Source organism: Camelina sativa, chromosome 12 (genome assembly GCF_000633955.1).
Source record: "Camelina sativa cultivar DH55 chromosome 12, Cs, whole genome shotgun sequence".
NCBI classification, from domain to species: domain Eukaryota; kingdom Viridiplantae; phylum Streptophyta; class Magnoliopsida; order Brassicales; family Brassicaceae; genus Camelina; species Camelina sativa.
Window position 1 is genome coordinate 9,258,135 of NC_025696.1, and position 13,781 is coordinate 9,271,915.

The window sequence follows — 13,781 nt, forward strand, 5'->3', positions numbered from 1 at the left end:
CTATTAATGAACATGAAAAATTTAAGATAGTAAAATAATAAACACACTTGGGAAGATAGTATGTTACTATTGAATTTTTTAAAAAACGAGGGCCCATAAGAAAATTAGTAGTTGACAAATAAACAAACATAAAAAATGAAAAAAATGTCAACGCATGCCAACATTTCCAAGATAACGGGGTCAACTTGTAGATTGGTAAAATAGCAAATTACGTGAAGAAAACGATCGAGACATACTGACTGTATATCGTTCGATTGACGATTTGAAGTTATCGATCAAACCTTCCTCAAAAGATATTATCTCTGATTAAAACACTTAGAAAATTATTACTTTAATACTATGACTGAGAGACTTTTTCTCAAAAATGTTACAACAAATTAAATGTTTGAAAACATCCAACATGATCGCATCTTCATATTAATTATAAATGGTCAATGTTTTTTTTTTTTTTTTCTTTATTGATAAAGAATTATAGTAATGGTTAATGTTGGACCAACCATGATACACATCCCAAGAGTTTTGAAATCTAAAACCACATCAGTTAAAAATGTATGTTATTTGTTATATATACAAGTTCTAAAACCATATCAGTTAAATGTGATTATTAATTTATAGAAGTTTTATTGTATTTTTTTTAAAGTATATAAATATTTGGAATATTTACCGTCAAAGCTATAAAAATGGTTTTTTTTTTTTCTTTATTTTTCCCCGAGTATTGGGGTCTTCGACAGTACACACTCGCACAGTCGAAAAGCTTTGGGGTTCCGATCTCAAAGTTTTTGGCGGCCCATTTTTAGAAAATTCAAATTAGCAAAAACGCAATCTACAGTTTTTTTTTTCGTATCTCTGGAGTCTGGAGGCATGCGGACGGAGAGGAAGCAAAATTAGAAAAGTCTACAGCAGATCTACGGCAGAAAGGTCTTTTTTGTTGCTTCCATTCTTTTTATTCAGAGCTCAATCTCGTTCGTCAATTAGTTTCGTTATAATTCCATAATCAGTTCAGTGCATTGTTTTTGGGATTTTAGTTTCATTGTTTTAATCTTTGAATGGTGTGGTAAATTGGTAAACGATTCATAGTTTGATTTTGGTTTCCAAGTGAGTTTGAGTATTGAATTCTGAATATGAGCTAATTGATTCATGGCTGGTGTTTGTTTGCGTTAAACTGTAGTGTTAGTTTCCCAGTTTTTGTTTTCTCAATGGAAAATTTTCGTATTGGGAACGGACTATTCTTACTCATTTGGATTTTGTTTCTAGCAGAGAAGTTGTCTAATTTGGTGGCATAAAGTTTCAGAAAAATGATCAGACCTAAGTTGAATTGAGTTGGTGATGCCATTAGCTTGGTTAAGAACTGTATCTCTTTTTCTATATATATATATATATCCTCTTCTTATCAACAACTAACTCCTTATGATGACTTCTTGACTAGTTATTTGCATCAGCTTTGAAAAGTGCAAAAAAAAAAAAGTTAGCACTTTGAGCTTCTCATGTGTTTTCCTTTTACGTTTTTCAGTATTCAAAAAGAGAGATGAATTGCATAAGTACGGAGCACTAAGTCCAGTTCAGGACACAGTAAATCCAACAACAAAAAGGTTTGATGCTTATCTTGTTTCCGTATTGTTGGAGATAAGGACTTGCAAAGATGCTGTATCTTTTCACATCTGGTTGATAGCATTCAACTAATTTACGATATTTTTTCCCCCTCACGCCTTATACAACAGAGCTGAATCTATTTCTTCTACCATACTGTGAGACTTAGGCTATCCTCAATACCAGACAGTCATTTAGGTTCGAATATCTCTATTTCTCTGGTTTTTACCCGTCGGTTTGTTCTATTATCTCTCAGAAACTATACCACATTTTCGTGCAGAGAAGCCATGTGTGTGCAGAGAACTAACCTCACTATAGCAGTCATGTGACTCTCTTTATATTCTCTTTGCAGTCAATTCTATTCTTCAGAGACTGACCAAGGCAGAGAGTATGTTCTGATCATAAGTCGCAAATGTCAATGTCCTCAACAAAAGCACCATCAGAATCTGATACCAGTAATAGCCACTATATGGAAGTTGTTTCATCAAGAGGTGAGTACGGTATTCAATTGGTGCATACTGAAAAAGCTTAATAGAATCAAAGTACAATTTTTTCTCAAGGCTGATATACAACTGTAATTGTCTGATCAAAAGTTATGTCTCTTTTGGTTATAACTTAGATTAAAAAGTGAGTTATCAATTTGAAGAAAAATAGGGTCCACTTAGAAACATACATTACTCATATCGACTGGCTTATGTTTGCTCAACAACAGCATATAGAGATCAGAAAATGTCCCAGTTTACATGCATCATAGATTCTTTAAAGGTTCTAGAGGTCAGCTTTTCATATACTTATTGTTCTATACTGACGTGTCTTTGGCCTCTACCAACCTTTCACGTTGCTCATTTTCAACAGTTTCTGGTGCGTGAAAGCTCTTTTTGCTGGCAAAAATGATGGCTCAAAGACACATCTCTGCAAGACCTTCCAAATTTTGACCTTGGAATTTAAGCAAACATCAACATCACATTTACACCTAAAAAGGTAAATTTCCCCTTTTTACCTTATTCTTTCTATGACTTTTGAATTTCAAAAATTATTACTTTCCAAACCGAAGTTTAAGAATTAGAGACTAGGCATTTCTTTGAATTGCTTGAATCTGCCTAGCAAGGTTTATTTTGGTGTAAATCCATCTAAAGACAGTTCTGTGAAAATATGAATGACATAAGATATGAAGTTATATGTTCTATACTGGATTTAATCCAGGGTATCGTAGAGATATAAGTTGATTTCTGTCTTAGAAGTTAATAAGAAAATTTAGTGTAGACGAAATAGGAGACTAGAGTTCTTTAGCCAAAAACTGTAAGAGCCACATAACTGTAACCTTAAAAGTTAGTATGTGTCTGCTTCGACCAAGAAAACGATTTTGAAAAGTTCAGGGGTCTTCATATTTTGTATTTTAGCAAAGCTACATCAAATAGTTTTATAATCCCTAAACTCATCCATTTAGAATCTAAGTTAGTGATATCTTTTGATCATTCCCACTATGAGCGAGGGAGGTCACCTCTCAGGATCCACTATCACCAGTGATAGAAATATACATAAATATTTTTTATAGAACCTACTGGGATTATAGATATTTCTGTTTTAATATACATGCGAGGCTTATTTTAGTCTCTATATGCGTAGATGTTCTTTCCCACACTAGCTATTATATTTAAAATGGTATGGGAAGTTTTAGCGAATTCGATAGTAGACCTCAACAGAATGAGCAATATATATGCCATACTAAAAGGGCCAAGTTGTTGATAAACAAACGTAAAAATACAAAAAGCTGTCTATCACTAAAGGGAAAAGGGAAAAAACTGATCAATGTGGGTCACAAATCAAATCCTAAATCAAGATATTTATTTGGGGGTCCTAGGCACAATCATCTTGGTAAGTTTATGTGTCAGTCTATTAAAAGATGTCAAGAAAACTTATCTGCTTTTGCTGGTAGTGAAAAATTCTTGTTCAAAAAGTATAAACACTATTTCCCTAAAGTTAACAGATTTGAGAAATGAAGTTACTGGTTGACTGTTCATTTGTGTTTGAGTTGAGTAGTTCACTAGGAAATCTTCTTTGGATGAAATGTGAAAAGTTGGCAGGATTGTCTTGCTTAAACTAAAATCATATAATCTCGGTAATTAACAAATATTGGTAGGTTATTGACTTATTTCAAATCTTATTAAATAAATAAATGAAAATTCTTAGATTTGAGTTGAGAATCTTGTCCTAATCCAAGTGAAGAGGCCATAGGTATAGATATATTTATTTAAGTAATCACCACTTTTCTAAAAGAGAAGAATATAAGAAATGAAAGCTTACAGAAGATGTACATAGTAACAGTGTGGTTGTATTTAAGTGGGGTTGGTCTATTTGTTGAAGTTTGTGATTGATTTTTACTGCTTGCTTGGACTTGATCACCAAGAATTCTAGATTTTGGTGTAGAAACCTAGTTTCCAAAGAAAACTTTTACATATGCTTTTGTTCATTCTTTTCTGGGGAAGGGTAGGCAAAAGAAGAAGCATATGATTTATGCTTAGCTAGTGTCAAATAATCTAATAACCAAAAATGAGTCAGCAAATGAAATGATGGGTTTTAATAATTATATAGGTCCCATGTTAATGAGGATTGAGACATTTGAATCTAATCCTTAAGCATTATAAAGTTTCTATTCATCTTGTTTAGTGGAACCTCATCACCTGCTTATTCACTTCTTACCTTTTCATTATATTAAAAGAGCCATGAGGAATATATACCCTTGTATATTATATAAAAAGGCTCTTTTTATCCACTGATGATGTACATAAACATGTATTCATGTTACATGTGATATGTGTACATTTTAAATTTCTTATGTCATCAGATCTAGCCCCTATTCTTAGACTATATAAGTATATATGTTGAATTTTGCATTGGAAGAGGTAAAATATCTTATCTAACAAATAAACTGGTTACAAGTTAAAATAACTTGCAATTTGGTATATAAACATGCATTTCAAATTTTCAATAGTGTAAAAGTTGCTTTTATTTTACTAAAAAGAAAGTTTTAGATATTTTATATTATTATAGAATCTCAGTCCAAATCTGATATGGTTGCACAGTTACCTGCTTTTGGTTAGATATACACATACACAGGATATCTATATATAACCTCCTCTTGTGCCTCCTCAGCTCCCATCAAAACCCTCATTTCTCATTTGTGTGTTTCCTTTCATTTTCTTTTTTTTGTTGAGTTTGATTTCAAAAATTAACTTTTGAAGTCATGGTTGATCCTCAATCACCGATCACACCACACCTATACCCACAAGCAATTCAACTGAAACTCTACCAAGCCTTCATCTTCTCAATTCCAATCTTATTTTCCATCATTCTCTTCCTATTGTTCTATCTCTTTTACCTCAAGAGAAGAGCCTCTTCTCTCTCCTCTGCTCCCATGGTTCTTCCTGTTTCCTTGAGCCACCAGTCTTCTTCTCATCTCCCTTCGGTAAGTGTCTCATTTTCTTTGTAGATATATAATTTATATGTGTGAAAGTAACTGAATGAATCATTTACATCAACTTATGTGAGAACTATGGTCCTGTTTTTTTTCTATCGGCCTGTTATATAAAGTTGAATGAAGAATAGTGCTGAGATTGATTGTGTTTTATTTTGCAGATTTGTTTGTTAGATGTGAAATTAGAGCTCAAAGAAAAGCTTCATGTCGTTTTGTTCAATGAAGAACTAGGAACAAGAGATTCTCTGTAAGTTACTCCTGTTTCTTATTTTCTTGCTTTCAACAAAAAAAGGACTTCTGAAATGTCTGCATAGTTTTTTAAAGAACATTTAGTAACAAAAATCCACTTTTATTCAAAATTTCACTTTTACCTAAACCTTTTTATCTTTTCAGTGTTCTGCGAGTAAAAGCGAACTTGGCCAAAATTTTACTTTCACCTAAAATTTTTAGATCCTATACTTGGCCAATTCAATCTTAGTATCTGTGAGTTTTCATGAGCTTGAACTATATGGAATTATGTTAACAGTGTCAATATCCGAATTAAGATATCTAAGAATTATACCTCTTGAAAGTTGAAATATAGGAATGGAGATGCTCTTTGCTCATAAGTGTTTTTAGGCCGTTGCTAGAGCTAAGGAATATTAAAAGTAAAGACGGAAAGTTTAAATTCCATATATATAAGACCAAAATCAAGATTTCAGACAAGAAGTACCTTTTTATTCACTGGATTTTTGTCCTCATTCTGAATAGTAAAATACACATCTGGCATATTCAAAATCTATTAATATTAGATATTTTCAAGTCCTTGTGTTAATATGATCATTGATTTGGTGGATTGAAAGGTTGACTGATTGACTGGTTTGGTGGTGTTTGCAGATGTTGCGTATGTTTGGGAGAATTCGAGTTGAAGGAAGAGTTGGTGGAAATACCTTCATGTAAACACATATTTCATATGGATTGTATACACCTTTGGCTTTATTCTCACAATACGTGTCCTCTGTGTCGCTCCTCTGTTTCCATCTCCTCCACCAAAACCGCTGTGGAGGACGACAACGACCATCCAGACTCTCCTCAAACTTCACCAGTGTGACTCAAACCCCGAATGAAATAAAGAAAACACAAGTTTTGTTAGTGAATAGATCAGTACAAATTGTAAATTTTAATTTTGTTGGTTCAAGAGATGAAAATGTATTCCATCACAATACGTTATTGGATACACAGGTTTTTCAAATGATTTTCTTTAGCTTCTGATTGAGCCAGATGTATTATTGTTGTAAATCTAAATTTAACCCTAACGGGTGAAGTAACTTGACACAGTAAGAACAAACGTCAGGTTCCCCCCAGCTAAGAAACAAATCATTTATGGTAGTTTTTTGTCATCATCTTTCCTCAGGATCATAGCCTCATAGATCGGCAAGCAATTCACTACCGCGAAGCTTGCCAGCATAAGCTCAAGGACGAGTCCTTCTCCGCATAAGAAAACACCATAAAGCCCCCAGACAAAGGCAAGCAGATTTACGATGGCAACCGTAGTCAAGGGCAAGAACATGAGCGAAAAAGTTTCAAAATCAAAGATTTCTTTCTCGTACCGATTTCTCTGTTCGTCATCGTTGTTGGCTTTACTGGTGACGTTGAACTTAGGTGTGCTGAGTTTTAGGGTTTTGAGAGTGAACTCTATAAACCCAAAGAAGTAGGAAGAGAGTCCTTTTATCATTAACATTCTTTGATCGTTCCACCATTTCCGATAAGTTCCTCCTTCCAATAGAAAGTCCGAGAGATCTTGCGCATACGCACCAAAGAATAAGAAGATGTAAAGCCAAAACCACGGATCTGATACCTTGGGGAAGACGCTAACTCCATAGATGAGTGCAAGTTGGGGTAAAAGTCCATAGACGGTCAGAGGAATTGACCAAAACGGCCGAAACGTAGAGTTGCAATAGCCTAAGCCCATTAACAGCCCCAGTGACTTGAATCCGTAGACACTTGGGCTATACTTTGAAAACGACATTTCAAGAAGCCCAACGGCCCATCGCTTTTGTTGTCCCACTACATCAGTTAGGCATTTTGGGGAGTCTCCATAAAATGCAGCTTTTTTAGGGCTGCAAAATATTGATCTCCATCCTTCACAATGGAGCATAAATCCTGTATAGTAGTCTTCTACTAATGACCCATATCTGAATCCAATCTGCATAGTTTTGAATGATAAGTTAAACTTATATAGACTTAAACCATCAAGTTACTCAAGACATGTTAATTTATTATTTTACCTTGGATCCCCAATTGGTGTTGTACTCATAGATACATCCTGCTACATTGTGTGTTAATGCCAAAACATCTTGAGCTTCGATGGACTTATAGGCAATACGATAGGGGCTTAGTTCATCAATCTCTGGTAAAATCAACTTAGAAGGAGGACCAAAGAAAGCACGTCGGTTGAAAAAACAACCAGTTCCCACATGAGTCGGACCCATTAGACCATCAAGCCCGACCATATTAATATCGAAGAGACGTTTAGACTCACATGCATATATATCATTTTTGCTTATTCCTAGAAATTTCTGAGGAAACTGCACGTACCCTAAACTGGATTTGATTTTAGGATCTGTTAAATAGCACAAAGAACGAACCGGTGTTACTGGATCGTTTGAAAACATATCACAGTCGAGTGTTAAAATGATCGGCGAATTTGTCATCACCCCTGATACTCGTATCTACAATGAATAGAGAAAACACATGCAAGTAACTAATAAAAACTTTTTGAAATGCTAAGTTAATCGAACTATAAATTCGGTTAAAGATTAGGTTTTAGTTGATACCAAAGTATTAAGAGCACCGGCTTTGAAATGATGTGGTGAAACTTTCCTCTTCTCTCTTGAAACATAGATTAGGTTTGGCATCATATGTTTTTCGGTATTGTCCATATCTTTCTCGTTATTTTGCAATACCTGTCCTCAAATTTAATTCGAATTGAGATTTTGTTACATGCAATTTAGTTCAAGTTATTTTCTGTATAGAGATTTTTTATGAATACCTGAATAATTGTGGGGTGATCGTGACGACTGAATTTGTGGGTCCACAAGTCGAATACTCCACGAAGTTTATCACATGTGATCGACGTAGTCTCAACTTTCCCAATGTCCACCACGTGTTCTACTCTACCCTTCATGTCTGCGTACATCATCTGTACGTACATCATCATTAAGACAATTAATACTCCTATGATCCTATCGTTTAATTAGGATTAAACCATTAAAGGACTCACACATTATTTTGTTAGAAAGCATGGTATTCCATAATTCAAAGCATTTATTCTCGATGAAAGGGTACTACTAAAGGTAAGTAAGCAAAAATGGAATTTATGAATTATGTTTACAGTGCTAGTACGAGAAGACGTAATATTGTGTGAACCTGCATATACATGCGCTCTTGTCGAAATTACATTTTCTAAAACGTACTAATTAAACCTAATAATATATAGAGAAGTAATTAGATATAATAAATAACACATACCTTGAGATTTTCGGCTTCCTTAGTCCACGATTGTGACTTTGATGAGAAATAAACTTCAGGGGACCGATCTTGGAGATTGTTATTCTTGCAAAAGGGCAGCCAATGCTTAGAAAACTTAGCAGCCTCCATAAGAGCAAACAAAGTTAACGACGATCCTCCATCGTCCGATACGTAGACTGAGATCTTATCGGACGGATAATCGTAGGCCATCACAGACAAGGCCGTGTTGACCACCATCATGGGAGGCTCCTTGTAAGGATCAGCCGTGCATATGAACACGTCCAGCTTCGGAAAGTCCTCCGGTTTAGCTGCAAAGTTTTCAGGGTACTCGGTCCGGTGAACCGGGTTTAATCGGAGGGATGTTGTGCTTGCCCACATAAAAGAGAGAACAGTATCGGAGAAGAGAAGAAGACATGTTACTATTATAGGTGCGTTTGCTGTGAGAAGTGAGTACACATGATGGTACATGAGGGCTATGATGCCACACATATGAACTACGGCGTAGATTCTGTATGGAATGGTGCGCCGGCAGGGATGACACATGTGGAGGGTTGTGCTGACGACCATATGTTTTCTGTGAGGCTCCATTGATATTCCAATTAGTTTTGGAGAGAACTGTGAGTAAGAACAAAACTCACCTCTACTAGATTATTGATAATTTATAGGCGTTGATATTTCACCCGAGGACTATATAGAACAAAACTCACCTCTAATAGATTATTGATATTTTTACTGTCCAAGAATCTTGTAGAGGTGCTCTTTGTATAAAAAGTCGATATTTTTACCCTACGATTTAAGATTTTCAACGGTGTGTGCAAATTGATAAATAATAAAACATCATAAAATAAATAGTTACATCTATGTAATATGAAATTACGGTATACTTCAGACTATATTCTTACTGAGATTTCTTGAAATTTTAACCATTTAAAAATAAATGTTTCAGCTGATAGTTTAATTGTATCTCATTTTAAAAGATAGTTATTAGTAAAATGGTGGGAAAGATAATTCTTATATATATAAAAATTTAATAATGGGAATACGTATATTGTCATTGACTAGTTCTTTTTTTTTTTGAAATAGTTGTATATTATTTGCTGAGCTTTCAGTGGATAAATTACAATACAGGAGTATAAAAAATTCTCTCTTCAATAAAGGGAGAAAAAGATGGTTGCCAAAAGAGGCAAAAAGAAAAGAAAGGAGAATAGTTCCGTGATTGACCCAATATAGACGTCGGCGAGATTGTGAGAGCAACTGCCTTCAAAAATCTAGGCGTCGGCGAGAGAGAGAAGATGAAAGTGAAAGATATATATAGAACCCAAAAAAACCACCTCGCCGATATTGATGTATACCTAGCGATATTGATGTATACTATGTTCTTACTCAGCCCCGCTGATCCAGTGCACAAAGTGCATTTGCACCATGTTCAACCCAAATTTATTTTTTTTCTTTTATTTTTACTCTAATTTTTATAAAATCTGAACTGAACTAATAAAATTAGTTACACTTTAACCTAAATTTAAACATATTGTTGCCTTCTTTTCTTTTTTTATTTACAACCCGTTGTTGATTTTCCAGTTTTCTTTAAAATTTTTAGTGGATAAAATTTTTATTTTTGTTTTGTAAAAAAATTGAATATACAGTAACTATCGCATACGGGCGATGTTTAAGCCGGCCTTGTTCCTATTATTAGTCTCGATTCACTGCAAAATACTGATACAAGTATAAATCTGTTAATTATCTTATCTTTTGGATTCTGTCTATTAAGTATTAACTGCCCCATGTACTTTTCATTTCTTTACTAAAACCCGATATCGACCACCATACTCACACTTGTATTGTGTGTATATTAAAGAGAGTCGTACTCATAGATTATATGTGTAACAAAAAAAATTGTATACTTAGTTTTCTTTGATATCGTTTCAAGTACTTTCAACGTTTTAAATAATAAGAATCCTATATATAACCGATTGTAATCACCTTTGGCGCACAACACTTGTTCTCTGTGTCGCTCCTCTCTTTCCATCTCTTCCACAAAGACCTCTGCGGACGATCATAACGACCAGTCAACCATGCATCCAGAATATATCTCCTCAAACTTCATCGGTTTGACTTATAACCCGAATGAAATATTAATAATACAAGTTTTGTTACTGAATAGATCAGTACAAAATGTAAATCTTTAATTTTGTGCTGATTCAAGATATCAAAATGTATTCCATAACATTATAGATATTGGTTACACAGATTCATCACATTATTCTCTCTTGCTTCATCTTGAGCAAGGTGTACTATTGTTGTATATTTAAGCCCTAACGGGTTGAAGTTACTTGAGGAAGAAGTAACCTAACACAATAAGAACAAATGTGAGGATACCAGCTAAGAAACAAGTCCTTTTTGGTAATGCTCCGTCATCTTTCCTCAACATCATAGCCTCATATATCGGTAAGCAATTCACCACTGCGAAACCCGCCAGCATCAATTGAAGGGTGAGTTCTTCCTCCCAAGCGTAAAGATTATAAATCCCCCATATAAAAGCAAGGAGATTCACTATGGCGACAAAAGTCATGGGTAAGAACATGGAAGAAGGGCCAAAATCAAAAATCTCTTGCTCATACCGCTTCAATTGTTTATCATCGTTGTTGGCTTTACTGGTGACATTGAATCTTGGAGTGGAGAGGTTTAGGGTTTTGAGAGTGAACTCTATAAAACCAAAGAAGAAAGAAGAGAGTCCTCTTATCATCCACATTCTTTGATCATTCCACCACTTCCGATAAGTTCCTCCTTCCAATAAAAAATCCGATAGATCTTGCGCATACGCACCAAAGAATAAGAAGATGTAAAGCCAAAACCATGGATCAGAAACCTTGGGGAAGACGCTAACTCCATAAATGAGGGCAAGTTGAGGTAAAAGTCCATAGACCGTGAGAGGAATTGACCAAAATGGCCAAAATGCATAGTGGCAATAGGCTAAGCTCATCAATAGGCTCAGTGATTTGAATCCATAGGTAATTGGGTTGTACTTTGAAAAAGTTACTTCAAGAAGTCCAACGGTCCATCGCATTTGCTGGCCTACTACATCAGTTAGGCATTTTGGAGAATCTCCATAAAATGCAGCTTTTGTGGGGCTGCAAAAAACTGATCTCCATCCTTCACAATGGAGCATAAATCCCGTGTAGTAGTCTTCTACTAATGACCCGTATCTGAACCCTATCTGTCAAGTAGTTTTGAAAAATAGATTAATTTATACGTACCTATACAATATTATGACAAATAAAGAACTACTCTTTTATGAAAACCATATAAATAACGTACTATGTTTAAGTTAATGAATTTAAGATCATCAGATCACTATAAGTTTTGATGGCTAATAAGTAATGTCATTGAAACCAAGATTGGAGAGTCGATTGTTTCAAACTCAAAATACATAAAGATTCATTTTTGTCTTACATACCTTGGATCCCCAATTGGTGTTGCGCTCGTAGTTGCATCCTGCTACATTGTGTGCCAATGCCAAAACATCTTGGGACATAATGGGTTTGTCGGCAATCCGGTTTGGTCCAAGTTCATCTATATCAGGCAAAACCAAACTTGTCGGAGATCCATAAAATGCCCGTCGATTGAAGAAACACCCAGTTCCCACATGAATGGGGCCCATAAGTCCATCAAACCCAACCGTGATTATGTCAAATGGGCGTTTGAGCTCGGATGCATAAATATCATTCTTGTTTATTCCTTTAAATTTTTGAGGAAATTGCACAAATCCTAAACTGAAATTGATTTTAGGGTCTGACAAATAGCATAGAGCATGAAGCGGTGCTGTAGGATTGTTCGAGTACATGTCACAGTCTAGTGTTAGAATTATTGGTGAGTTTGTCATCACTGAAGATACTCGTAACTACAATGAAAAAATAACGAAATATTAAAAGACAAATGCCATTTAACCGAACTAAGATTGATTAAGGTACGGATTAGTTGATACCAAAGTATTAAGAGCACCGGCTTTGAAATGGTGCGGTGACACTCTACTCTTCTCTCTTGATACATAGATTAGGTTTGGCATAATCTCCGATTCATTATGTTGTAGTACCTTCCCCACAAATCAGTAGATAAAAAACGAGTTCTTATTTTAGAAACTTTTGTTTCTATAAAATAAAACATTATAAGGTATTTTTGTATGATACTATGCGATACAAAATGAGTATAATTCTACCTTAATAATAGTAGGATGGTCATGACGAGTGAATTTGTGATCCCACAAATTGAAGACTCCACGAAATTGATCAGATTCGATGGACTGGTCAGTATCAACTCTGCCACTATCCACCACATATTGTACTCTCTTTTTCATAGTTTCATACATCGTCTATTTCATCGCACAAAAACTTATGTTAGTTTGACTCTATAGTAAAAAAATATTAAGGGGGAAACAAAAGTTAGAAACAATAACATAATGAAAGTAAGACTATTGTTTATTGAATTAAGGAAACTAAAAAACGTTAAACTTGAGAGATAAGTAGAAGTGTAATTTAATGATCAAACACCTTAATATTTTCAGCTTCCTTCGTCCACGAATGTGACTTTGATGAGAAATAAACTTCAGGGGACCGGTCTTGAACATTGTTATTCTTGCAAAAGGGCAACCAATGCTTAGAGAACTTTGCAGCCTCCATAAGAGCAAACAAAGTTAACGACGATCCTCCATCGTCCGATACGTAGACTGAGATCTTATCAGATGGATAATCGTAGGCCATTACAGACAAGGCAGTGTTGGCCACCATCATGGGAGGCTCCTTGTACGGATCAGCTGTGCATATGAACACGTCCAGCTTTGGAAAGTCTTCCGGTTTAGCTGAATAGTTCTCAGGGTACTCGGTCCGGTGAACCGGGTTGAACCGGAGGGATGTTGTAGTGGCCCAGATGAAGGTGAGAACGATATCGGAGAGGAGAAGAAGACATGTTATTATTAGAGGTGTGGTTGCTGTGAGAAGTGAGTATACGTGATGGTACATGAGGGCTATGATGCCACACGTATGAACTACGGCGTAGATTCTGTATGGCATGGTGCGCCGGCAAGGATTACACGTGTGTAGGGTTATGTCATCGACCGTGTGTTTTCTTTGACGCACCATTGTGCTATTTTTTTCTATGATAGAAGGCAAATAGTTTTTGGAGAAGATTGGTACATAGAGAACAAAGCTCACCACTA

At 35.2% G+C, this 13,781-nt stretch overlaps 3 protein-coding genes across 4 annotated transcripts; 1 reads left to right on the forward strand and 2 right to left on the reverse strand.

Moving 5' to 3' along the window:
- On the forward strand, window positions 709–6,183 carry LOC104731063 (probable E3 ubiquitin-protein ligase RHA4A). Of its 2 annotated transcripts, XM_010450324.2 has the most exons (7): window positions 709–918; window positions 1,511–1,589; window positions 1,719–1,785; window positions 1,940–2,078; window positions 2,443–5,053; window positions 5,224–5,309; window positions 5,939–6,183. In XM_010450324.2, exons 5-7 carry the CDS (start codon window positions 4,832–4,834, stop codon window positions 6,150–6,152), a joined length of 522 nt encoding a protein of 173 aa, XP_010448626.1. In that variant the 5' UTR covers window positions 709–918; window positions 1,511–1,589; window positions 1,719–1,785; window positions 1,940–2,078; window positions 2,443–4,831; the 3' UTR covers window positions 6,153–6,183. The 2 variants fall into 2 exon arrangements, with proteins under 2 accessions (XP_010448626.1, XP_010448627.1); XM_010450325.2 differs by lacking the exon at window positions 1,719–1,785.
- On the reverse strand, window positions 6,397–9,210 carry LOC104731062 (cellulose synthase-like protein G1). The gene is made up of 5 exons (XM_019233824.1): window positions 8,573–9,210; window positions 8,094–8,243; window positions 7,879–8,007; window positions 7,330–7,773; window positions 6,397–7,247 (listed from the first exon to the last, which is right to left on the reverse strand). The coding sequence occupies exons 1-5, from the start codon at window positions 9,158–9,160 to the stop codon at window positions 6,423–6,425; spliced, it is 2,136 nt and encodes a 711-aa protein (XP_019089369.1). The 5' UTR covers window positions 9,161–9,210; the 3' UTR covers window positions 6,397–6,422.
- Window positions 10,698–13,781, reverse strand: LOC104731064 (cellulose synthase-like protein G2). The gene is made up of 5 exons (XM_010450326.2): window positions 13,117–13,781; window positions 12,786–12,938; window positions 12,555–12,662; window positions 12,027–12,470; window positions 10,698–11,786 (listed from the first exon to the last, which is right to left on the reverse strand). The coding sequence occupies exons 1-5, from the start codon at window positions 13,702–13,704 to the stop codon at window positions 10,899–10,901; spliced, it is 2,181 nt and encodes a 726-aa protein (XP_010448628.1). The 5' UTR covers window positions 13,705–13,781; the 3' UTR covers window positions 10,698–10,898.

Excerpts from the sequence above, each read along its gene's own strand:
- LOC104731063 (XM_010450324.2), top strand. The coding sequence starts at position 4,832 with ATGGTTGATCCTCAATCACCGATCACACCACACCTATACCCACAAGCA. Across the intron at positions 5,054-5,223 it reads CTTCTTCTCATCTCCCTTCG|ATTTGTTTGTTAGATGTGAA; the intron begins GTAAGTGTCTCA and ends TTTATTTTGCAG. Across the intron at positions 5,310-5,938 it reads CTAGGAACAAGAGATTCTCT|ATGTTGCGTATGTTTGGGAG; the intron begins GTAAGTTACTCC and ends TGGTGTTTGCAG.
- LOC104731062 (XM_019233824.1), bottom strand. The coding sequence starts at position 9,160 with ATGGAGCCTCACAGAAAACATATGGTCGTCAGCACAACCCTCCACATG. Across the intron at positions 8,244-8,572 it reads AGGAAGCCGAAAATCTCAAG|ATGATGTACGCAGACATGAA; the intron begins GTATGTGTTATT and ends ATGTACGTACAG. Across the intron at positions 7,248-7,329 it reads ACACCAATTGGGGATCCAAG|ATTGGATTCAGATATGGGTC; the intron begins GTAAAATAATAA and ends AAAACTATGCAG.
- LOC104731064 (XM_010450326.2), bottom strand. The coding sequence starts at position 13,704 with ATGGTGCGTCAAAGAAAACACACGGTCGATGACATAACCCTACACACG. Across the intron at positions 12,939-13,116 it reads AGGAAGCTGAAAATATTAAG|ACGATGTATGAAACTATGAA; the intron begins GTGTTTGATCAT and ends GCGATGAAATAG. Across the intron at positions 12,471-12,554 it reads CCGGTGCTCTTAATACTTTG|TTACGAGTATCTTCAGTGAT; the intron begins GTATCAACTAAT and ends TTTTCATTGTAG.